Source organism: Hipposideros armiger, unplaced genomic scaffold, assembly GCF_001890085.2.
Source record: "Hipposideros armiger isolate ML-2016 unplaced genomic scaffold, ASM189008v1 scaffold_15, whole genome shotgun sequence".
NCBI classification, from domain to species: domain Eukaryota; kingdom Metazoa; phylum Chordata; class Mammalia; order Chiroptera; family Hipposideridae; genus Hipposideros; species Hipposideros armiger.
The window spans coordinates 1,838,003-1,862,138 of NW_017731365.1; the positions used below are offsets into that span (position 1 = coordinate 1,838,003).

The 24,136-nt window shown below is 40.7% G+C and overlaps 1 protein-coding gene across 2 annotated transcripts in view; it reads left to right on the plus strand.

The window, feature by feature from the left end:
* Positions 1-5,361: 5,361 nt before the first annotated feature.
* DDX21 (DExD-box helicase 21) overlaps positions 5,362-24,136 on the plus strand; it is a 27,382-nt gene continuing 8,607 nt past the window's right edge. Inside the window, exons 1-13 of one of the 2 annotated variants that reach the window (XM_019626266.1) lie at positions 5,362-5,534; positions 7,729-8,211; positions 9,522-9,597; positions 10,322-10,500; positions 12,722-12,839; positions 14,047-14,232; positions 15,844-15,989; positions 16,704-16,853; positions 17,416-17,577; positions 18,785-18,904; positions 20,225-20,298; positions 22,650-22,809; positions 23,556-23,690. In XM_019626266.1, coding sequence (XP_019481811.1) covers positions 5,448-5,534; positions 7,729-8,211; positions 9,522-9,597; positions 10,322-10,500; positions 12,722-12,839; positions 14,047-14,232; positions 15,844-15,989; positions 16,704-16,853; positions 17,416-17,577; positions 18,785-18,904; positions 20,225-20,298; positions 22,650-22,809; positions 23,556-23,690 — 2,076 coding nt within the window. In that variant the 5' untranslated portion in view covers positions 5,362-5,447. Of the gene's footprint in view, positions 5,535-7,728; positions 8,212-9,521; positions 9,598-10,321; positions 10,501-12,721; positions 12,840-14,046; positions 14,233-15,843; positions 15,990-16,703; positions 16,854-17,415; positions 17,578-18,784; positions 18,905-20,224; positions 20,299-22,649; positions 22,810-23,555; positions 23,723-24,136 lie in introns of both variants that reach the window. The other variant, XM_019626275.1, reaches the window with a different exon arrangement.

The following is a 24,136-nucleotide window of genomic DNA, read 5'->3' on the forward strand; positions in this document are numbered from 1 at the left end:
AATATTGAGTAGCCCATGATATACGGTATGTAAGAAGAGAGAAATAGTAGTCAGTTGTAGGTAGTCTGAAGCAGGAGAGAAACCTGTTCTAAAAATTTGGGATTAATAAAAAAATGGTAATTTTGTTAAGGTAGTAGATGAGATTATCCAGGGAAAGTATATAGTAAGAATAGAGGACTGGGAAGGGAGCTCAGAGGCATACCAGTGTATTTTCTGCATAGCAGAGGAAAGGGGATCCCATTGAGAAGGGATAAGAAGGCAGCCCAGAAGTATGAGGCTTTCAAAAGGAACCAGAAGACAAGCCTGAAATGGCCACTGGATTGGGCACAAAGAGACATTTGACATGAAGAGCAACCATATTAATAGAGTATTGAGAGTAGAAGCCACTTAGTGGATTCAGCAGGAAGTGGGAAATAAAGAAGTAGGGACAACAAACACGAACATGTCTTCCAGAAATTTGGCTGTAAATAGGGAAGAATAAGTAAGCTAAAGCTGGGAGTAGAAGAAAGGACATGAGATTACAGTTGAGAAGTGTGTGTGTGTGTGTGTGTGTGTGTTTTGGGGGTGGGAGGAGATGAGGGAAATTTGAGCAAGTTGTAATAATACAGGAAGGAGCCAGAAAGGGAGAAGGTAGTAGGCTAGGAGGTTTGAGGCAAGTGGAGAAATGCTGAGCTATCAACTGTAGGACAAGGGGAAAAACTCGCTAGGCAAACGGGGTCACAGGTAGCTTTGAGGGTCCAGCTTAGAGACTGAATTTATAGTGGCAGCAGCGGCGGTGATTGAATGATTTCCTATAGCAACACTCAGCATTCTGTTGTAGGAATGGAGACGGGAGACAGTTGATTGATCCAGGATTAGGGTTTTGCTCTGTGAGATGAAAGGATGACAAGGTGAAAATGTTAAGGATGCAGCAAAAGTGATTGAAGTGTACTGGTCCATGGAGTGCAGACTGCTAGGGATTGAAGTGAAGATGGGGTTGATGGCAGGGAGAGTGTAAAGGGGCCAAGGGGCTGAAGGTCAGTGAGGGATGTCTGAATTTGAGATTTCAAGAATGGAGCAGTTGGGAAGACAGGTGCAGGGTGTGGTAGTGGGCCTGTTGGGGGCAAAGGTTATTTCAGTTGGGGTAGCCAAAGCACTGAGAAGCCATGTGTTGGGTGGTTTTCATGGGCAATGAAGTCTAGAATGAAGACAAACCAGGAGTGAGGAGGGAGAGGAAGACTAAGACAGATGTCCATATATCAGTGAATGGTGAAGTTAGTAAATTACCTGAATTAGGAGGGGTATAGTGTGATAATACCACATATCTTCATAGGGACAAGGGCATTTACATGAAGATGAAAAAGGAGTAGTTTAGAAATGGTTTAGAGGAAAAGGACACATGACACCAGGCAAGGTACATGGGATGTGAGGGAACGAGAAATGTGAGAAAGCTGCAGGGGAGTATTCAGGAAGAGCAAGATTTCAGTGAAGCCAAGTTGGGAGGAAGGACTCAGTGCTAGACTGAGAAAGGAGTGCTTTGATCATGGGGAATGGGGCTCCAGATAGCTATACCTAAATGTCAGGGGCAAAAATCTCAGTTCGCTCTCATTTGAATAATTATGAGCTCTGGATTTATACCTAAGATGAAATAGGGGCTACATTTCTAGGTAAATGAGTCAGAATATGTTGTGTATCTATAATGTTTGTGTTACAAAGGTAAGGAGTGCCCAGTCTCTGCCCCCAGGAGCTCAGAATCTAGTGACATAGTTGGACACATATAAAGTTAGGTCCATGGCAATGACTAAGTGCAATGATTTGAGAACTCTGCACAGGGCACCTAGCCCAGCCCAGCCCAGAAAGATTTTGGACATGCTGTTTGCACATGAATTACTCGTAAGTCAGGTAAAATATAGGTCTAAGTATGATGAATGATAAGTAGCTCTTGTTGCTGGGATCTTCACTATGAGGAAAGCAGTGGTGCAAACACGGCACAAGTCCTATTTGGAAGGCATCCTAGCCCTTGTTTTGGACAGCCAGCCACTGAAACGTTTCAGGAAAGACAGTGAAAAAGATAAGCATGTAGGTAAACGCTAGCAGGGTGGACATGGATTTAAGGGGTCCACTTGCTAAAGGCTGTCTTCCCTATTAGCAAGGAAAGTGGGGTAGATAATAACAAGATTAAGTAATAGCTTTCCATATCTTTTGGAAGAAGAAGGGGGACAGGGCACATTCCTCACCAAATTCTCAACTTTGGGGCTTGCATCCTACCACTTATCTTTACTTCTTCCTCATAGAGCCACTTATCTTTACTTCTTCATGGCACCACCTTTTGGCAACTTAGAGCCTCCAGTTTGGTGTACTGCCCTAGTGTGGTCACTTAAGTATTTGAACTTGAATTAGTTGCCCTGATCTTCTGGTTATTTATTTATTTATTTGGGTGTGTGGGGGGGTGTTTTAATTTTAATTTTTTAATTACAGTTGACATTCAGTATTTTATATTAGTTCCCAGTGTCCTGATCTTCAGCCTTCTCTCACATTGTTTTTGTTTCATGTATTTGGGGGTAGTGCTTAACAATAATTTTTAAAATCATATTTTTAAAATATTAGTATTATATATCCATTGTTGAAAATTTAAAAAAAAATAGAGAAATGGAAAAAAGTACCCCTGCCCCATCACATCACTGGGAGATAATTACTGCAAACATTTTGTTGTGTAAACTTTTTTTTGTTTGTTTGTTTTTTTCTTTAATTGGAGAATTGGGGGAGAGGAACAGTGTTGGGAAATTGGGGAATGGGAACAGCCAAGTTGTTGTCCTTCAGTCTTAGTTGTGGAGGGCGCAGCTAGCTCAGCTCCAAGTTCAGTCGCCATCCGGCCGCCCGTCGGCAGCTCAGGCCGCTCAGCTCAAGGTGCCGTGTTCAATCTTAGTTGCGGGTAGGCGTAGTCCACCATCTCATGCAGGAGTGAACCTGCAACCTTGTTAGGAGCATGTGCTCTCACCAGCTGAGCCATCCTGCCACCTGTTGGCAGCTCAGCAGCAGCTCAGCTTGGGCGCAGCTCACAGGCCCATGTGGGAATCGAACCAGTGACCCTGTTGCTCAGAGTTCTCACTCTTAACCAACTGAGCCACTCGGCCGGCCCTGTTGTGTAAACTTTTGAATTCACTGTGTGTGTGCATGTACATATACATACTTTGTGAAACATTCTCCCCTAATTTTTTGAAAATGTATGACATCATCTACATCAGAGGAAACTAGTCTGGCATAGGTAATATTTCAAGCAGAACTTCACATTTCTATAGAATGTATGTGAGTCATTTTTTCTACTTATTACTAAGTTTTACACTGATGACTCGATTCAGTACATTAATTTGGGCACCTCTGAGCCAGAAAGGGCCTTTTGCATGCTTTCTCTTAGAATTTTGGCCTTGTGCCTATGTTAAAAAGGAACTTACATACTTTATAAGCCTTGACAACAGTTTTCCATTTAGTATGTTCTGGGCTTACTCTTGCTCAACATCTGTTGGTAATAAAAATTTCCTTGTACTGTTTACAGCAGTATCACACAGCAGTATCATGGAGTTCTATGGTTTATCAACCAGACTGTCATTTGTCAACTTGAGGCAGGGACTGGTCCTTCACTTATGTACTCCAAAGTCTGCAGTGCAGTGCTTAAATCTCAGATGTTAAGCATTTTGTTCATCAGTTGGTTGACTGCATTCACGTTTGCCCTTCCCCTCCCCCCCTTCTCTTAAACCTAATACCAGGGTGACTGAATTGCTTTCCTGCCTGGGTATATAGCTAAAATCTATTTCAAGGGGTTCCTTCCCCTCCCCCCCATCCTCCNCCCACATTGCCATTTTAATGATCAACATTTAGTGACAGGCTATGTGCCAGGCACTGTCTGAAAATTTTTTTTTTTAGCTGAGCCATCCTGCCACCTGTTGGTAGCTCAGCGGCAGCTCAGCTCAGGCCGAGAATCCAACCAGGGATCCTGTTACTCAGAGCTCGCACTCTTGAGCAAGCTCTTAACCAACTGAGCACTCGGCCAGCCCCCGTCTGAAATCTTAAGGATACAACAATGGATAAATCAAGGCTCCTGGCTTAAGGATATCACAAAGTATAAGTTAAAGCACTGTTGTAGATTAACCTAAATTTATACGTTAAAAAATTGAGACTGAAACATCAAATAATTTTTGTGAAACACGAAATTTTTCCTTTAAACTGTCATTAAGAATGCAGTAAAAACTAACCTTATGAAGTAGCAGAAATAAAACAGCATTTTCCTGTCATAAAATAAATAATCACATTTTGAATTGTCTTTCTAACACCTTGAAACGCCTGTTTTAATACAATAGCTTCCATTTATTGTGCTGCTAAATTTTTTTTTTTAAGTTTACAGCAGAGGAAGTATTATTAGAGCAGAAAGTAACAGCTCTCAAAACGAGACGGGGTCCCGACTGGGGTGCTCCGCTAAATCCCTTTCATTCATTAATTTTCTCAACCGATGAAGTAGGTTTTGTTACGCCCATTCCATGCATGAGAAACTCAGGTTCAGACTAAGTAAGGTCCAAAATCACAGTAAATAGGGCAGGTTTTCAAAGCCAGGCATGATTTCAACCCATTTTAAAAAATGATTTTATGATAAGTTGGCTCCCAATTCTTTGATTACTAGTTCCTCAGATGAAGTTGAGCAACATTATTATAGCCCATTCAATGCACCACTTTATCTCAACTGCTCAAATTAGTGTATTGTCCAAAGTATTCAAAACGAAGAGCCCTTGTATTTTCTAATGGAGGTCTACGTGGTTTGGGAAACCCTTTAGGTCCTAAGGCAGTTTTGGGTGCCTCTGTTTGCCTTCAGAACAAGTGACACTCGTCTATTTCCTACCAGTCTCACCCTATATGTCGCAGGTGACACGGTGAACACTTAGTCTTAGGGGATGTTTGCTGAGTGCATGAATGAACGATCGGACCCTACTGAATTCTAGTTCTAAACCAGGCTTATGAATACGGGCACTTCCTTTCAATGTTGATAAAATAATCAATACACATCTCGCTCGTCTGTGCGTGAAACGATTTTGCAAACTCGAGCAATATCTAAAGTACCGAACAGGCGCCACTCAAAAGCTACAAGTCTGTATTTATCGGGCCCGGACTAGCGAGAATCTGATTAGTGTTTGAACGAGAACACAAAGCCAACCTTTGTGGTTCCTTCCAGTTCTACTGTTCCGTAGGGATCTTCTGCTTTAGGCGCCGTAAGCAGTCAATTCACTGCCCAAGCAGTGGGCACAGCTGGTGCTTAAGAACTACCACGTGGAGAATCTGCCTTCGTGGAGATTTCTGCTTCCGGGGGGAAAGGCTTTCGTCACAGGAAGTGACGAAGGCTGGGTGGGCCGGAGGCTTACTCCGGTCTCTTCTTCTCCACGCGGTGGACGAAATCGGTCGGTCTACGCAGTCTGTGCTGAGTGATGCCGGGTAAACTCCGTAGTGACGCGGATTTGGAATCTGATACGGCCATGGGAAAAATGGAGATACCTCGGAAGCAAAATGAGAAGGTGCCACCGAGGGCCGGGGTACCTAGAGCAGGGCAGGACGGGAGGCCGGGGCGCTGAGAGGAGCGGGGCCGCAGGGTGCGGGAGAGGAGGGGTTCCCCGCTCGGAGCGCGTGGGTTACAGCGCCAATCGGCCGCGTGCGCAGACCCGCGTGGGTCTCGGCCAAAGAGCGTCCACGAGTGGTGGTCTCCGCGGGCTGTGGGCGCGCTGTCGCGCTCGGGGAGGTCCGGCCGAGAGGCCCGGACAGGTCGGAACTGGAGGGAGGGCCGGGTGTCCCACGTGGTCTCGGAGTCTGGGCGCCCCGCACCCGGTGCGTAGAGTTGTAAGTTCACGGTTAGGCCCCACTTTTTGGCTCAGCTCAGGCTCAGACCTAACTCCAGGCGAGTGCGTTCGCGGAGGGAATTGTAAGTCAAGGTAGGGACTGACACTTTTAGACTAGACCAAGCGAGACTTGAACCCATCTACCTGTACGTGTACACGTGGGCGGCGTCAGCAGTGACACTCTTTTTACTCTTATTAAGTGAAGTACGGTTTGTTTTCTGGTACGCAGCCCTTAGAGGAAGTAATTCAGTTCCTCTTAATGTTTATTGGCCAGATTACCCGTGGAAATGTAAAGCCGCCTGTGGTGCTATCTGTACACCATATTTTTGAGGTAGGCCAGAAGAATTCAGTAGCCTTAAATTACCTTGATAGCTGTCAGCCTCCTGCTGTTGCTTAAGATAGTGATTTAACTGTGACTGAGTCTGTTGTGATATAAATTCAGTCGGATCAAAGATTGTCTCTGAATTTGTGTTGTATGCAACTTAGAATTCTCTTTCCTTGTTGTTCCTGGGTCTTTTTTATGGGGAGTTTTTTTTTTGTTTTTTTTTTTTAGCTGAGCCATCCTGCTACCTGTTGGCAGCTCAGCGGCTGCTCAGCTCAGGCTAGACTCGAACCGCTGTTGCTTAGAGCTCAAACTCTTGAGCGAGCTCTTAACCAACTGAGCCACTCGGCCGGCCCTTATGGGGAGTTTTTACAACAGTAATATTTTTGGTGGTGTAGGAAGCAGAAGCAGCACAGGCTTGTCTTCAAAGATGGTGAGGAAGTGGTCCTGCTTTACCTGCTCTGCATCACTAATGCTTTATCTGCTCTGCATCAGTATTCAGTTGTGGGATGCTCAGATTAGGAGGGACATAACCAAACTCAGTTGTTTTCCAAAAGAGACCATGGGGGATGGGAAATCCACTCTCATTTAGTGGAACCAAGGGATGAAAGAACTGAAGTCTTGGGTGGGGGACCAGATTATTTTTCAGGTGTCTGAAGGACAGGTTATGTGGGAGAGGTTACCCTTCATCCATGATTTGAGAGCAGAGGCCAGGCCTGAAGTTTCAGGGAGGCACATTTCAGCTCAGTGTAATAGTTTGTACTTCCGGGATTGTGCTGCGGCTCTTCCAGAGAGATTTTTAACAGGCTGCAACATCTGCCTAATTGTTTTCAGTAATATTAAGTTTTTAGTAATATGAAAAGTGGACAAGTCAGACATTTCAGGTAGGAACCATAGCCTGGTTTGGTTTTGAGGTTTCACTCATTCCACTTACTTGTAACTTTTTTTTCTTCTTCTTCAAGTTAGGTACATCTTTTTTACACATGGAGTGATAGGTTGTTGGTTTTTATAGCTTTTTCGTTCAAAACGTGTCTCTATGTAAATTCTTTTGCACTTGTGAGATAGGCAAGGGAGATATTATGCATTCTTGTTTTACCTGTACAGGAATTCTCGCAAAGAAGTCTGCTTAACATCTATCTGTGGACATATATGACCTGTTAATCTATCAGAATTAAACTGTATTTGATTGCTTGCTATAGTGTATTTAGTTTAGAGCCTGTTGGAGCATCCCACGAGCCACCCCAAATCCCTTGAGAAAATTCAGTTTTACAACTTGTTTGACCAGAATGAATTGAATAATTACCAAGAGGCATTCTCTTCCAAGCTAATGAAATTACTGATATGTACTTAACCCCATATAGCTAAGAAATAATGCTAAAAAGCATACTGTTTGATTTTTGCCTTATTGTAAGGTGAGAGTACGGATGGTGAAAAATACCCCCACATTGTGTTCTTTTAATTATGTGACCTTGTAATAATCCAAAATTGATGTATTATACAAATGAATAAGATTCTCTTTTCAATGTTTGTATTTTATTCATTTTTTTTTTTTAGAAAGGTAGAAAAAAGAAGGCAAAATCTGAAGAGGCAGCAGAAGAAAAAGAAGTTGTTTCCCCCAAAGCCAAAAAAGTTAAGAATGCAGGGCCTTCTGAAGTTGACATGAATACTCCTAAATCCAAAAAGGCAAAAAAGAAAGGGGAGCCACTTCAAGACGACATTATTTCTCCTGAAACCAAAAGTGTAAAAAAGCCAAAGGAGCCCACTGAAAAGAAAGGTGTTGCTTCTAAAACCAAAAAAGCAAAAAAAAATGAGCCTTCTGAAGAAGAAATAGGTGCGCCTAAACCCAAGAAGATGAAGAAACAAAAGGAAGTGAATGGAGAAATTGGAGAGAAAAGCCCCAAACTGAAGAAAGAAAAGGAAATGAATGGAGATATGGGAGAGAAAAGCCCCAAACTGAAGAATGGGATCTTTCATTCTGGACCTGACTCCAACTCCAAGGAAGCTGCCAGTGAAGAAAGTAACAGTGAGTTAGAGCAGGTAAAGTTTAAATATGTAGAATGTATCTTTTGTTGTTGTTTCAGATAAAAGGTAAAGTTTAAATAAGTAGAATGTATCTTTTGTTTCAGATAAATAAGTAGGTAATTGCTGCATATTATTTAATAATGGGAGGAAATCTGATATATCAGAACTTCATGGGGGATCCTTTGAGCATAGTGTCAGAATGCCTCCTTTGGAAGTAAGCAGACCTGTTTGTTTGGGGAAAATCTCTCCTTACAACCTATTTGCATGTCAGGAATCAACAGGAGGGATATAGTCTTGCAAATAGGCCCTAGCTTCCCTCTGAGGGATTTCACCAAACAAATCATGATTAAGTGGTACCACTGAAAAGGTATTTGCTGGATTGCACATAAATCTCTTTGTTTAGGCCATTAATTTGAGTTGAACAGGATGATTAAATGTCTGCATTGGAAGCTAATTCTGTTACCTTTCAGAAACCCAGTCATCAAAGAAAAACCCTAATTCCAATAAATAATTTTGTTTGGTGTAGGTGGTGATCAACATTAACATTCCCCCCCCCCCCATTATAAAAGTATGTGATCCAGAGAATTTAGGAAATACAGAATTTATCAGAAGGCTCCCTGGAATTTCTGCATTCAGTAATTCACTAAAGGTTAAATACTTATCAGGTATAGAGGTAACCTGTTGAATTTTGATGTTTCCTTACAGTACTTTTTACATATGCAACTACTTTAAACCAGATTAGGATTGTACTATATGCAATCTTGTATTGTGCCATTCCTACTTTTATATAAGCATTTTGCCCACTTTTGTTAAATATTTAATTTTACATACTTATTTTCTTTATTATTAAATAAAAATATTAAATCTTTTTCATGGCTACATAATCATCATATAAATACTTAGAAATTCACATAATTATTCTTCTGTTGGGCATACACATCTTTTACTATTAAATAATGCCACTAACCACTTTATCATGAATGTTTGTTCCTTATTTTCTATGGATGCATATGAGAATGTTGCTGTGGAAAAGGGCTGATGACCTGTTTAATAGTATGTTGAGATTAAATCTGCCTTCACTAGCCACACATAGTATATGTGCAGTATATATTTGCTACAGATTTTTCTTTTGTTAGGGTTTTATAGATTATTACAATATATTTCCTTTTCAGATCTTGATTTAGATTCCAAGTGTCTTTTTGGTTGATTGGGAAGAGAGGTTTTTAAAATAGGTTCTTTTGTTTCTCAAAAGACTTCTCTATTAACTGTAGGGTTAAAGTTATTGATTTCTTCTTCTTTTTTTTTTGTGGTTCTTTGCTTGATAGGAAATAACTGTGGAACAAAAAGAAGGAGCTTTCTCTAATTTTCCCATATCTGAAGAAACTATTAAACTTCTCAAAGGTAATATTCTTGGAAATATTGTATAATTTAGAATATTATTTGGAAACACTCCACTGTTTTTGTTGAGATGAATTAGGACATGTTTTTATTGGAGGACAATGTATGCAACCAAATAATTGAAGTAGATCTATATATTCAATATAGAACTACACTAGTGATGATTCTTTGCTGCCTCTTAAACAGATGGTTAAAATTGATTCAATACAATATGTATATTCAGAAGTAATGATTGATAGTGCCGCTGCAATTAAATAGTTGATGTCATGTTAGTATTTTCTTTCTTTAACCTCTTCTCCTTCTTGAGGCATCTCTAGACTAATGATAGCAGCCTGGCTTAGAACTCACCTTAGCAGTGTGCCTGTGAATGAGCTCGGTAGTCACAGATGCTCAACAAGGTGTTTTCTGAACAAGTATGGTACAGCCTGTACTGCAAAGCACCTGATTTTCAGGCTTATACTGACCTATGGATGAGATTTCATGACAAGTGACTTACTCTCTTAAAATAACTATTTACTATAATTTGGTGCTTTAAAGTTTGTTGATACTTTTCAGTCAAGCAGATTCTTCACTACTAGAATATATTTGAACGTGACTTTGTAGATGTTGACTCAGAAGGTAGAATTTCCTAATTCTGCAGGATCAGAAGCAAGGGGATGCTTGGGTCCTCCCATATGGCTGGTATTTTAAAAACTGCAGTGTCAGATAATGGTTAATCTATTTACAGCCCGTGGAGTGACCTTCCTGTTTCCTATACAAGCAAAGACATTTCACCATGTCTATAGTGGAAAGGATTTAATTGCGCAGGCGCGGACAGGAACTGGGAAGACATTCTCCTTTGCCATTCCTTTGATTGAAAAACTTCTGGGAGAAATGCAAGACCGGAAGAGAGGCCGTGCCCCTCAGGTAACTAGCTTTAACAAGGACCTCAACGGTTCCAGATCCTTATAGGAAAATACATCTCTTGGGCATGATTGCATACCCTATTGTTTTTTTATTGGGTTCTCCTTAAAGTCTTTTTGGGTATTTACTGTATACATCTTGACCTACAGATAAACCAGGGTAATTTTTTAAAAATTATAGCTTATATTGTTTAATAAGGGTAGTTCTTTTAAGAGTGTTGGTCACACATCCTATATATTTAAATATTGTAATCTGTCCCATGGTGGTGATCACCTGTATTGCTCATCATATTCTTTTCTTTTTTTTTAAAGATTTTTATTGGGGAATTGGGGGGATGGGAACAGCGCTGGGGAATTGGGGGAAGGGGAACAGACAAGTTGCTGGCTGCTGGCTACACACAGTAGCCCATGGCAACCCACTGCAGCTTCACTGCAGCCTGTGCCGTCGCCGGCGACTCACGGCAGCCTAGCTCTAGGTTGACTGTTGTTCAGCATCTTAACTGTAGAGGGCAGTGTCACTGGCCCTCATATGTGGGATCCAAACCGGGGCCCTCTGGCGTCCCAAGCCAGCTCTTAACCATCGCGCCACTCGGGGCCCCATCATATTCTTTTCAAACTATTAGATGTTCCTGGGGCTCACAGGTTTGTTAAGTGTCTTTGACTATTTTTGCTAAAAATGGAGAAACTTTTTCTTTTTTTTAAAAGATTTTATTGGGGAATTGGGGGGAGGGGAAACAGAGTTGGGGAATCGGGGAAGGGGAACAGACAGACAAATTGCTGTTTTTGTTCTTCAGTCTAGTTGTGGAGGACGTCACTTCGCTGCCCTATGTTGGTATGATCATTGTGTTCTTCCCGGGTGAGGCAATCGGTCGCCGGTCATTGGTCGGCCACTCACAGGAGCTCCCGGCAGCTCACACCGGCTGCCTGCCGCTCATGCTGGCTGCCAGCCACTCACGTAGCTCATGGCAGCCCACTGCAGCCCCCTTGCAGCCTACACCGTTGCTGGCGACACAGCAGCCCAGCTCCAGGTTGAGCTGTTATTCATCATCTTAGCTGTAGAGGGCGAGCGTCAATGGCCCTCAATGTGGGATCCAAACCACAGCCCTGCTGCTCAGCTGGCACTCCCAAGCGAGCTCTTAATCAGCTGAGCCACTCTGCTAGCCCGAGAAAAGATTTTTACTAGAGACCCATGAATAGAAGGAGGGGCCCTCAGAGAGGCCAAGACTCCTGCCTCACTGAAATGCCTGTGTTATCACCTTGGCTGGGGGTTCTTGCACCTGAATTTCTGGCCCCATCTCACTGCTTACTGGCCTTCATGTCCATGCCCATTAATTTATTTGTTTACTGCTTTTAACATATATGGTAGTAAATGAATTATTCTAGCACCTAGAATACCACCTGGCACTTAGTAGATGTTCAGTAAATATCTGTTGGATGAATGTATCAGGTTGTTCTTAAATCATATTTGTGTCGTGCTGTTACCCTACTTGTGGATCTGTAGTGGTTTCGTGTTGTATGTCCTGTTGGATCAAAGTTAGGCTGCTCAAGGATTCAAACACCCTCACCCTGTGGGCCCAGCCTTACTTGTCTGACTTCCAATCTACTTCAAATTCATTGTGGTGTAGAGGTTCAGACCACAGGTTTTAGAGCCCGACTGCCTGGATTTAATCTAGGCTCTGCCTCTTCTTATTTAGCCTTTTGGTTTTAGAAATATATTGTGTGTTATTGTAGGTATTACAATTCAGTTGTTTGATACAATTGTTTGGTGAATAACTTGTGGGAATTAAATGAGAATAATGCCTATTTAGCATTTAGTAGAGCCTGAGACACAGTAGAAGTGTAAATATTATTAACTAATGTTAATATCAGCAGTATTACTGCTTGCTCAAGTTTCTTTCCTGAGATGCTGTTCTTTAAGTACTAGCAGCTCCGTGAAACTTTCCCCAGTTCCTTCAGCCTGCTCGTGCGGTCCTCCTGGACCAGCATACATTTGGGCACCTACTTTTCTTCTGATTGGTAGGATCACAAGCTTTTCTTTTGAGTAGGTTTGTCAGGAACCGTATTTTATTTTTGATCCTTTCACACACACAGCATGTTGCAAAGCATGTAATAGATGTTTGAAAATACTTGTTAAGAGGAATTGAATCTTCTGGTGAATTCCAAATTTGTTAAGGAACAAGTACTGTATAATACTTTGAATTCAATTATTAGTTTTTCCTTTTCAGGTACTGGTTCTTGCGCCCACAAGGGAGTTGGCAAATCAAGTAAGCAGAGACTTCAGTGACATCACAAAAAAGTTGGCAGTGGCTTGTTTTTATGGTGGAACTCCCTATGGAGGTCAAAGTAAGTAAATCCAAAAGTGAGGGAAGTAACCTGCCATCCATTGTTGGATGCCCTGGTTGGATTTCTTCTGATCTTGATATCCAGCTTTACCTGGTCTAATCATGTGGTGATTTCCTTTTGTTATTATTGTTTAAAGATGGTCAAGAACATGGTCCTACATGACGATGTGTCAAATCCTAAGAATGGTATATTTTCTGTGTTGATCTAAAGACTGCACAGATATCTTAATGAACCCAAGAGGACAGAGTCCAGTTGGGCTGTTGGAACTAGAAAGTCAGAATTCAAGGTTACTCTTTTTATCTGTCAAGGACTTTGGGTCTCTGCCTCCTCTTGCATCCTTGATTCATTTTTGCTGCCAGCAGGCTTGCTTTCTCTGGGCCCAAGGGCCAAATGATGTAGCCTGTGCTGTAGTATTCCATTACTTTCTCAGTTTAAGACCTTGAAGTTTTATGTAGAGCAGGTACATAATTCAGGAAGGGATTCAAGGCATTAAAAAAGCCTTAGCATTGGCACACAAGGCTGTGATTATTTCTTTCCAGCTTGGGTGGAATGATTGTAGGCTTTGGCATCAGAAAGGCCTGGATTTGATTTTAGACTGCTCACAGAGTAGCTATGTGATTTTTTAAGTTCAAGCTGCTTGATTTTTCCATACTTTAGTTTGCTCATGTGTAAAATATGGTTACTAAACTCAACCTGCAGGAGTGTTGTGAGGATTGGATTGGCTAATATATGTAGAGGGCCTAGTATCCCTAGACTGCTATAGCAACTCACTAAAAAGCTGCGTTATTACCATCTCATCCCAGCAATATTGAACTCTTATTTTCCTGAATGACTCTATACCTTCTTGTATTATTTACCCTTCTGTCTTGTCTCATTCTACCTAAACCTTACCTTATAGAAAGTTGCTATTTCTTTGAGATTCTTATTCTCACTTTGTGAAACCTTAAAACTTTCCACTAGCCAAGAAGTCATTTCCTGGTGCTACCATCCACTGGTGCATTTTTCTATTATGTCACATAATACACTGGACTGTCACATGTTTTTTCCACTAGATCAAGGAGTGCCTTGAGTATTTTTATCTTTAATACTCAGCATGTTACCTTATATGTATAATTAATAAATATTTTAGAATAAACATATTTAATCAGTATCCCAGACTAATAAAAGGACTTAAAAACCCAGCGTGTTTTATTGCTGTTCTTTATAGTTGAACGCATGCGGAATGGGATTGACATCCTGGTTGGGACACCAGGTCGTATCAAAGACCATCTGCAGAATGGCAAGCTAGATCTCACCAAACTGAAGCATGTGGTCCTGGATGAAGTTGACCAGATGTTGGATATGGGCTTTGCTGATCAAGTGGAAGAGATTTTATGTGTGGCATACAAGAAAGGTAAACTCCCAAGTTCAAGGAACTGATAAAAGATCAGAGGAAGGGTGGTGATTAAGTAGTCTTCTATTGGGTCGTCAGGAAATACAAGACGTATTTTTTTTTGTTTTTCAATGCAAAAATGCGTCATGACTTTCCTGACGACCCAATAAGAGTTATATGATGCCTTGGGAAATTGGGAGGTGACTTATTTTATTCAGGAGTACTAGAATTTTTTTTAAAAAAATCATGATTTATCACGTAACTATTGGGTTGTCGGAAAAGTCATGACTCATTTTTGCAACGAAAACCAGAAAAAATACGTCACGACTTTTCCGACACCCCAATACAATAGGGGAAATTTGGGAAAGTAAAAGGAAAATTTCATATCTACCAGTTTAGTGTACTTCGCTTTTGGTATATTTCATCCTGACTTCATGCTATTTGTGTATGTGTTAATTATAACCTTAATGTACATTTAAAAATTTGGCATAATCATGAAGTGGTTGTGTACCATGATTTAATTCCATGTATGTATTTTAATTTTTAGATAATATAAGTAATTCCACTCACAGACGTTTTTGTGCAGATGGCTTCCTTTCACACCACAGTATTTGAATTCTTTAGGGTAGAAGTGAAATTACTGAGTTGAAAGGTGTACCGTAGTTTTCCATGTATAAGACGCTCCCATATATAAAACGTACCTTAATTTTGGGGCCTGAAATTTGAAAAAAAATGTATTACACAAAGTTATAGAACTCAAGTTTTATTCATCATAAAATTCATACAACTCATCACTGTCAAAACTGCCAACCATTAGCTTGTCCTCATCTGTGTCTGATGATGAATCACTTCTTCTGCCATGGCGTTTTCAGTAGGGTTTCTTCTTCCCGTAGCTAGTCTTGGACTGTTTTCTCCAAGACAAGTTGGAGGAGGACCAGACTTACGTCCAGCAGCACAATTTCCATTCACTTTTGAAAACTGGATCACTTTTAACTTGAATTCAGCACTGTATGAAAATCTTTTCTGAGCCATTTCTGGGCAGAACGTGGCAAAACGTAACCTACAGTAATATACCGGTAACAAGTGTCAAACAATGAGTGCAAAGACAACAAGCGCGAAAAAGCAGGAAATGCAAGTAAAAAAATCTACAACCACTGTATTAGATGCACCCAGTTTTTAGACCCCAAATTTTTCGAAAAAGGGTGCATCTTATGCATGGGGAAATATGGTAAATAGTTCATGCTCCTCAATATACATTAAGTTGCTCTCCCAACAGGGTTCTACCTGCTTACACTGCCATTTCAAATATATGAAAATGCAATGATTTGATATTTTCCAGTTGGTAGGTTTTGTTATAATGGACAGATATCCCTTGTGCTTCATAAAGGCCAATGGTTAGAAAGCAAAATAAATTTAAAGTGCTTTTGCTATTTCAAGGATCCTTTACATAAATTATTTAGGCAGTATTTCTTTGTCTGTTGCCTCTATGCCTTTCATTTTTGTGTCCTCAATGCCTGGCTTGGCCTAATGGTTGCTGTGGAGTATTGATGGGCCCTGGGAGAATTGGGTGAGGTGGAATAATATGTAGGCTTGTTTGGGTTATTTGTACTGACTCTTTTTTCCCCCCCAAAGATTCAGAAGATAATCCCCAAACGTTGCTTTTTTCTGCAACTTGCCCTCATTGGGTTTTTAATGTCGCTAAGAAATACATGAAATCTACATATGAACAGGTGGACCTAATTGGGAAAAAGACTCAGAAAACGGCAATAACTGTGGAGGTAAATGATTCATTTGGTTGCTGGGATCAGTAATAGTAATAAATTGTATATAATTTTTCCGTCAGATAGTTTTAAGACTAGCAAATACAAAGTTTTTTTTCAGATAAATAATAAATCCGTGTGAAAAGCCAAGCAAAGATAAATTTCTTTTTGAGTTGTATAATGGTATCTGTTTTTTAAATTTCATCACCTGGTAGCCTGATTTCAGAATCTTTTAAAACCAAAATCTGTCTTAGCTAAACAGAAAGAAATTACACCTAGAATTTAAACACTAGAGGGAAGCAGAGAAATTGAGTGCCTTGTGTTGATGTAGTTTTTCATCTTAGGGTCCTGTACCTAGATGAATACATTTCACCCAAGGAACAGATGTGTATAGTAACTGACTACTGATTGCATTTTTAAGTGGATGAAAGGACAAAACATACAGAAACTTTTCTCTTGTCAGTTATTTGAGTTCCTGCAGGAACCTGAAGGGTATTTCTTTTCCTACATTTTCCTGGTTATGTCAGAAAATAGATAAAGAATCCAGATGGCTCTCTGGAGAAAGGGGAAAGACTCTCTGCTTTAATGGTTTAGTTTTTTCTCTAAACAGTGGTGGCACAGTCTGCTCTAGTCAGGCTTAAACAATTGCTTCTGTACCATTAGTGTTGAGCACGTGATTTCGTGTTCCAGCTAGGCTTTACTCAGTTGATTTTTTTTTCCCTGTCCTATAAGCATCTGGCTATCAAGTGCCACTGGACTCAAAGAGCAGCAGTTATTGGGGATGTGATCCGAGTGTACAGTGGTTTTCAAGGGCGCACTATCATCTTCTGTGAAACCAAGAAAGAAGCCCAGGAGCTGTCTCAGAATGCGTCCATGAAGCAGGTTGGTCCTTCCTCTCCGTTTCCTTTAGGGAAGATGCATCTTTTGAAGGAAAGTTTTTTTTTTGTTGTTTTTGTGTTTTTTTTTAGCTGAGCCATCCTGCTACCTGTTGGCAGCTCAGCGGCTGCTCAGCTCAGGCTGGACTCGAACCGCTGTTGCTCAGAGCTCAAACTCTTGAGCGAGCTCTTAACCAACTGAGCCACTCAGCCGGCCCTGGGAAGATGCATCTTTTAATAAATAATCAGAGTATACATGTTAGAGCTCACCTAATCTGTCAGTCTCCTCTCAGATAAGGAAAAGGTGGCTCAAACCCAAGGTTACACCAGCAAAGTAGATTTGATCACTCTTATCTGGTGTTTTTACCTTGTCAGTGTAGTTGGGTACAATTGATTTAATGACCAAGGATTGAAAATAGTTTTGAGGTTTGTCCATGTAAGACACGTGTTTTCCCCTTTGTATTATATTCAGCAGAAGTATCACCAAAATATGAATGTCTTTTACAGGATTTAAAAAGTACCTGGTTTGTTGGATGTGGTATTCTTAGGCCAGTTTATTTCTTTGGCAGGATGCCCAGTCTTTACATGGCGACATTCCACAGAAGCAAAGGGAAATCACCCTGAAAGGCTTTAGAAACGGTGATTTTGGAGTTTTGGTGGCAACCAATGTTGCTGCACGTGGGTTAGACATCCCTGAGGTTGACCTGGTTATACAGAGTTCTCCTCCAAAGGTAAGTAGCTTATACTTTGATTTTATTTTGTTGTTTCTTTTGGGCACTAAAACAAAATGGAAGTTGTGTCATTTACTTTCATGTGATTAATAATAGCAGTCTCTTGAATGCTAGGATGTTAAGGGTGATTTTTAAAAATTTATTGTGAGGCACTCCCCTCAGAACTGACAGTTTAGTGCAAGTGTGGTCAGTGGCCAGAGGTTGGGAAGATCACTTCTAGTTAAGAGGGGAGTCCTGTAAGGCTTCATGGAGATAGTGTGATTTTTGAACTGGACTTTGAACATATGTAAGACTTACGTGGGGTGGGGGAAGGATAGATGAACTCATGAGCTAGAAGATAGAGAAAGGAGAAAAGGCCTGTAGTTAACATCCTCTGTGGCTGAAATGGCATGGGTTTGTGGGAGATGGGAACCTCTCAGGGAGGGCCCTGAATGATAGTTTTTGTGGTGTGGACAGTACATAAATAAAAGTTGGTCTGAAGGAGCCTGCTTCCATCACTTCAAGCGTGAAGACCCTGTAACCTCCCCCAAACTAGCAAATCCCTCAGGATTAAAGGTTGTTTACAATGATGGAAAAAATACCTGATTACTATGAAGTCATCAGTTCTTATAAAGGAAGTCTCATAAGTGTGTGGCCTAGACAGTTTAAATGAGCCTGCAGACCTTTGCTGTCCAATGTGATAGCCACAGCCACATGTAGCTGTGAACACTTGGAATGTACCTAGTCTGAATCGACATGTGCTATAACTATAAAATACACATTGGAGGGTTTTTTATTTTAAACTTTTTATTATACACACTGGATTTTGAAGACATGAAAAAAGAAAATATCTTACTCGATAGCTTGTTTTATATAGATAGCATATTGAATTGATAAAACTTTTGGGTATATTGAGTTAAATAAAATAATATTAAAAGTAATTTAACTTTTTTACTTATTAGTGTGGTGTCTAGGAAATTAAAGATTGAAACTACGTATTATGGTTCTATTGGACAGCACTATTTAGATGCGTTTGCAGATTTGTCCACAGGATAGAGGACATTGTTCTAGAGGTTTTTAAAAATTGTCAGATATTTAATTTAAATTGAAATGCTAAGGAACCTCCTTACATCCCTGGTATATGTAACCACCCACTTGCCTGTGTAGATTGCTCAGCTCTCCTTGTTGTTCAGTGTCACAGTGTCACTCACATATTTTACTTCAATAGGATGTGGAGTCCTACATTCATCGTTCAGGGCGAACGGGTAGAGCTGGAAGGACAGGGGTTTGCATCTGTTTTTACCAGCACAAGGAAGAGTATCAGTTATCACAAGTGGAGCAAAGGGCGGTAAGTTAATTTCTTAGCCCTATTCAGCAAATGTTGAGTTCTAAATCATTCTTTGGTTTCCTTATTACATTTTTTTATTGGCTTTCAATTATTTTTACCTCCAGCATGGGACCATGACTGAAAGCTTGTTGTTAGATACATGTTTTATATATTATTCTACGATATAAAGCCCTTTTTGAAATAACTGCATTTGAAAGCAATGGTTTTGTTTTCATATTTATAACTATAAGGATTGTTTTTATATTTGAAAGGCAGTTTTCAGACTGATAACATGAACACATCTAAAATATTTAAGCACAGATTAGGGGGTTATAGGAATTGCTTGAAAACCAAAAGGATGGGAATGCATGAAGGATAAATTTTAAAATGGGGGAGAAGAGACTAATTTTCCTTACAGAAGTCTTTTGTAAAGAAATTCTTATGTATTGAATGTCAACTATAATTAAAAAAAAATAGTCACGGGGATGTGTAATGCAGCATGGGGAGTAGAGTCAGTAATGTTCTAATGACTACAGTGTCGGGTGGGTAGTAGACTTGTTGGGGTCATCACTTTGTGAGTTGTGTAAATGTCTGATCACTATGTTTGTGCGCCTGAAACAAAACAAAAAGGAAATTCTTACTTAGGTACTTCATCCTCCAGGAGGTGGAGCTTAATCTCTCCTTGAGTGGACCGCAATCAGTGACTTGTTTACAAAGAATAGAACAGGAATTGGGGTCGGGGGACAACTTTATAGTGCAGAAAGCGGCAAACAGTACCTGGCCAGGTAATCATGGTTGACATCAGTGATAAGCATGTACCTCTGATAAGAGGTATTCTCCTCTGGTCTTCTTTCTTAAAACTCTTAACTCCAGGCTAAGCATGTAAAAAGTATCAGACAGCCTCATGTTGAGGGATAGTCTACAAAATACCCGACCAGGATTTCTTAAAGCCGTCCAGGTCATGAAAAACAAGGAAAGACAAACTGCCACAGGTCACAGGAGACTGAGAAGACATGACTGCATATAATATATCCTGGGTTGGATATTGGAACATAAGAAGGATATTAGTAGAAAAACTAGTGAGCTTCTAATCGCCTCTGGAGTTCAGTTCATAGTAATGTATCAATGTGGGTTTCTTAGTTATGATGAATGTACCATTGTAATAACAATAAGGAACTTAGTGCATGGTATATAGGAACTCTGTAAATCTAAAACCATTCTCAAAAAGTTTATAAATATATATAAATAAGTTTGGTAAATAAAAAAATTAGAGAACTATTAATCTCAGTGGAAACAACTGATGGCCATGTTGTGCATTTAACTATGTTCATTTTCTTGTAGGGAATTAAATTTAAACGAATAGGTGTTCCTTCTGCAACAGAGATAATAAAAGCTTCCAGCAAAGATGCCATCAGGTATGTTCCTACTACCACTGTGGTCTATTTTAGTGCTTATTCTGTTTATTGCATGTCTTTGAGCCTTGGCCTTTTAAAATTTATTTTCTTTATTCATTATTTAAAATAATTTATAACCTGGTTGTTGTAAAAGCGCTCAGACCGCTGAAATAAAATTATACAAAGTAAAAATCCTCATTTCTACTCATGCTTACGCAATCTGTTCACCAGAGGGAACCACTGTTAATAGCTTGATTTGTCTTGGGCAGTTGAAGGAACTGTATCTTAGATGTGGTGTAGGTGCTTCCCATCTGGAGATTGATTACATTGGATTTTTTTTTTTTTTAAGATTTTTTTTATTGGGGAATTGGGGGATGGGAACAGCACTGGGGAATTGGGGGAAAGGGAACAGATAAGTTGCTGTCCTTTTGTTCTTCAGTCTAGTTGTGAAGGACGTTGCTTCACTGGCCCAAGTTGGCACCATCATTGCGCTCTTCCCGGGCGAGGCAGATCAGTCGCCAGCTTCTGGACGGCCGCTCACGCTGGCTGCTGGCTACACACGGTAGCCCATGGCAACTCACTGCAGCAGGGGCTGCAGCCTACGCCGTCGCTGGCGACCCACAGCAGCCCAGCTCCAGGTTGAGCTGTTGTTCAGCATCTTAACTGTAGAGGGCAGTGTCACTGGCCCTCATATGTGGGATCCAAACCGGGGCCCTCTGGTGTCCCAAGCCAGTTCTTAACCAACGCGCCACTCGGCCGGCCCCTGGATCACAGATTATATTCCAAATCTTCATTAATCAAGAATGAGAGTTGATTATTTCTTAGAATTATAGTAAATATCTAGATAATGAGGATTAGATTAACAATGTTTGTCATTGGAGGTCGTTGTCATTGGAAACAAGAAAATTTTTTATTGTGTGGGATTATCCTACAAATTGAAGGATATGTAGCTGTTTGGCATCCCTGGCTGTGTAGTGTGTATTCCAGGGGGTAAGTGGAGTTGCATTGTGAAATTTTCCAAATGTTCCCTGCATAGGACTAGAAACAGCATCATTTTTAGTGTTTTCCAGAATTACTATTGTAAATATACGACATGCTGTTTAAAAAAATAGACGGGGGGGAGGGCCGACCGAGTGACTCGGTTAAGAGCTTGCTTACAAGTGAGAGCTCTGAGCAACAGGGCCGCTGGTTCAATTCCCACATGGGCCAGTGATGCTGCGCCCGAGCTGAGCTGCCAACAGGTGGCAGGATGGCTCAGCTGGTGTAACAATAAGATTGCCTGTTCGATGGTGGGCTGTACCCTCCCGTAACTAAGACTGAACTTGGCACCTTGAGCTGAGCTGCCACCCGGAAGGCTAAGTGGATGGCTAAGTGGATAGAGCATGTGCTCTGAACAAGGCTGCTGGTTCGACTCCCACATGGGATGGTGGCTACACCCACCCACAAGTAACACTGAACTTGGCACCTTGAGCTGAGCTGCTGCCTGGATGGCTCAATAGATAGAGCGTGCGCTCTTAACAACAAGGCTGCTGGTTCGACTCCCTCATGGGATGGTGGTTATGCACACCCGCAACTAAGATCGAACACAGCACCTTGAGCTTAAGAGACCACAAGCTGCTGACGGGCAGCCAGATGGTGACTGGTGCCTTCTACAACTAAGATTGAAGAACAACAACTTGGCTGGTTCCCTTCCCCAATTTCCCAATTGAAAAAAAAAATAGACTGGGGGATTTCATGATCAAAAAGAAAGGTTGGATATTAGCATGTTAATAGCTTGGGAAAGTTCTGCAAATGTAAAGAATTTAACTCAGCATTTTTCAAATTTATTTTAGCATGGCGTGCTTTGCTTTAAGCATTCTGCAGATGTTTTTTTATAATGCCAGTTAAGGAAATTAGATGGTTAGGAAGCAGAAAAGAGACAAAAATGGTGCTGGTGGTGTGAGATATGGTCTTGAGAGGGGCAGCCCTGCCAAAACAGGCTGTTGGGCATAGCCTTGCCCATCCTTGTCATGGGTGATGTTTCAACTTTGAGATGTGAAATTTATTAACACCAAGATAATAGTGACTTCTTGTATGATTTTAATCTGATTTGTAAGTGTTCCATTTTAGAATGCTATAACACTGGGATGAACTTGTAAATATCTGTCTTATTATTTCCTTAGGGTAAAACTTTTTTTTTTTTTTTTGTGATAAACTAGATACAATAAAAGGAATGTGATGATTGTATACATTGCATCAAAATGATGCATTAGGCATATTAAAGATGTGGTCTGAAAGTTACTGATTTACCTTGAGATGCCGTTTTGAAAGTGAAATCTGTCCACTTCTCCTATTCTTTTCTCCTAACAAATATACTCTTAATCAAACCGTAGGCTTTTGGACTCTGTGCCTCCCACTGCCATTAGTCACTTTAAGCAGACAGCTGAGAAACTGATAGAGGAGAAGGGGGCCGTGGAAGCCCTGGCAGCAGCACTGGCACATATTTCAGGTGCCACATCAGTAGACCAGCGCTCCTTGATCAACTCAAGTGCGGTGAGGGTCCCTGTGAAATTTCTGATGCTTTATAATTTGGAGTTTGAGCAGGATTAGAAAGTGTTCCATTTAAACTTCCCAGTTGTAACTGTTGCATGAAGGTAGATGTCAACAAATCCAGAGAGACACAAAGTAGATTAGTGGTTGCCAGTGTTCCAGTGAAGAGGGGGATGGCAGTGACTGCTAATGGGCATGGGGATTCTTCTTAGGGTGATGAAATGTTCTGGAATTTTAGATAGTGGTGATGGTTACCAATTTTGTGAACACACTAAAAACTCTTGAATCGTATACTTTAAAATGGTGAATTTTATGGTATGTGAATTATATCTCAATTTTTTAAATCCTAAAATAATACATACACATACAAATGTGTATAATACATTTATCCAGAATACCTAGAGACTTTAGAAGGTGTTTCCTTTGTTTTGAAATTTTGAGATAATTGTAGGTTCACATGTAGTTGTAAGAAATAATATAGAGAGATTCCCATGTACCCTTTTCCCAGTGTTCCCCAATGGTAACATTTTGCAAAACTATAATATCTGAACTGGGTAATTGACATTGGCACAATCCAGCAATCTTATTCAAAGTTCCTCAGTTTTACTTGTTCTAATTTGTGTGGTGGTTGGGGGAGGTATATCTTATTAGGAAGAACTTTTTCAGAAATATTTTAGAAGCATGAGGGCAGATGTTTATCAGTTAGGTTTGTTTTTTAGACTTTAATTTTGTTCCCCTTTCATCCATAGGGCTTTGTGACCATAATCTTGCAGTGTTCAATTGAAATGCCAAACATTAGTTATGCTTGGAAAGAACTTAAGGAGCAACTGGGTGAGGATATCGATTCCAAAGTGAAGGGAATGGTCTTTCTCAAAGGAAAGCAGGTAAGGAAGGCCGGGGCCTCTACTGTGACCTTGCCTTTGGTTCGGTGGCTTTATGTGGTCAGTAAACCCTGTACAGTGGCTTTTCGCTGTTCTACAGGGAGGCTGCATCTTTTCACTCTGTAGACTGTCTCTGGGCAGTCCGTGACCCGCAGCTGCCACTCAGTCACAGCTACCTCATCTGTATCTAGCCTGCACCATCTCCATGCAGGGCTGGACTGAAGATCCAGCTGCTTCCCTGACAGCTCCACCAGATGGCATTTATTAAGCAACCTAAAACAAACTCATTCAAAATTGAATTCAAAATCTTTAATTCAAATTCAAATTTTAAAACCTTGTCTTCCAAACCTGGTGTTCTTTCTCCTGAGTCCTGCTCTCATCTCAGTTAATGGCATAGACCAGGGGTCGGCAAACTTGTGAGATGGAAGAGCCAATCCTATCCCTCACAA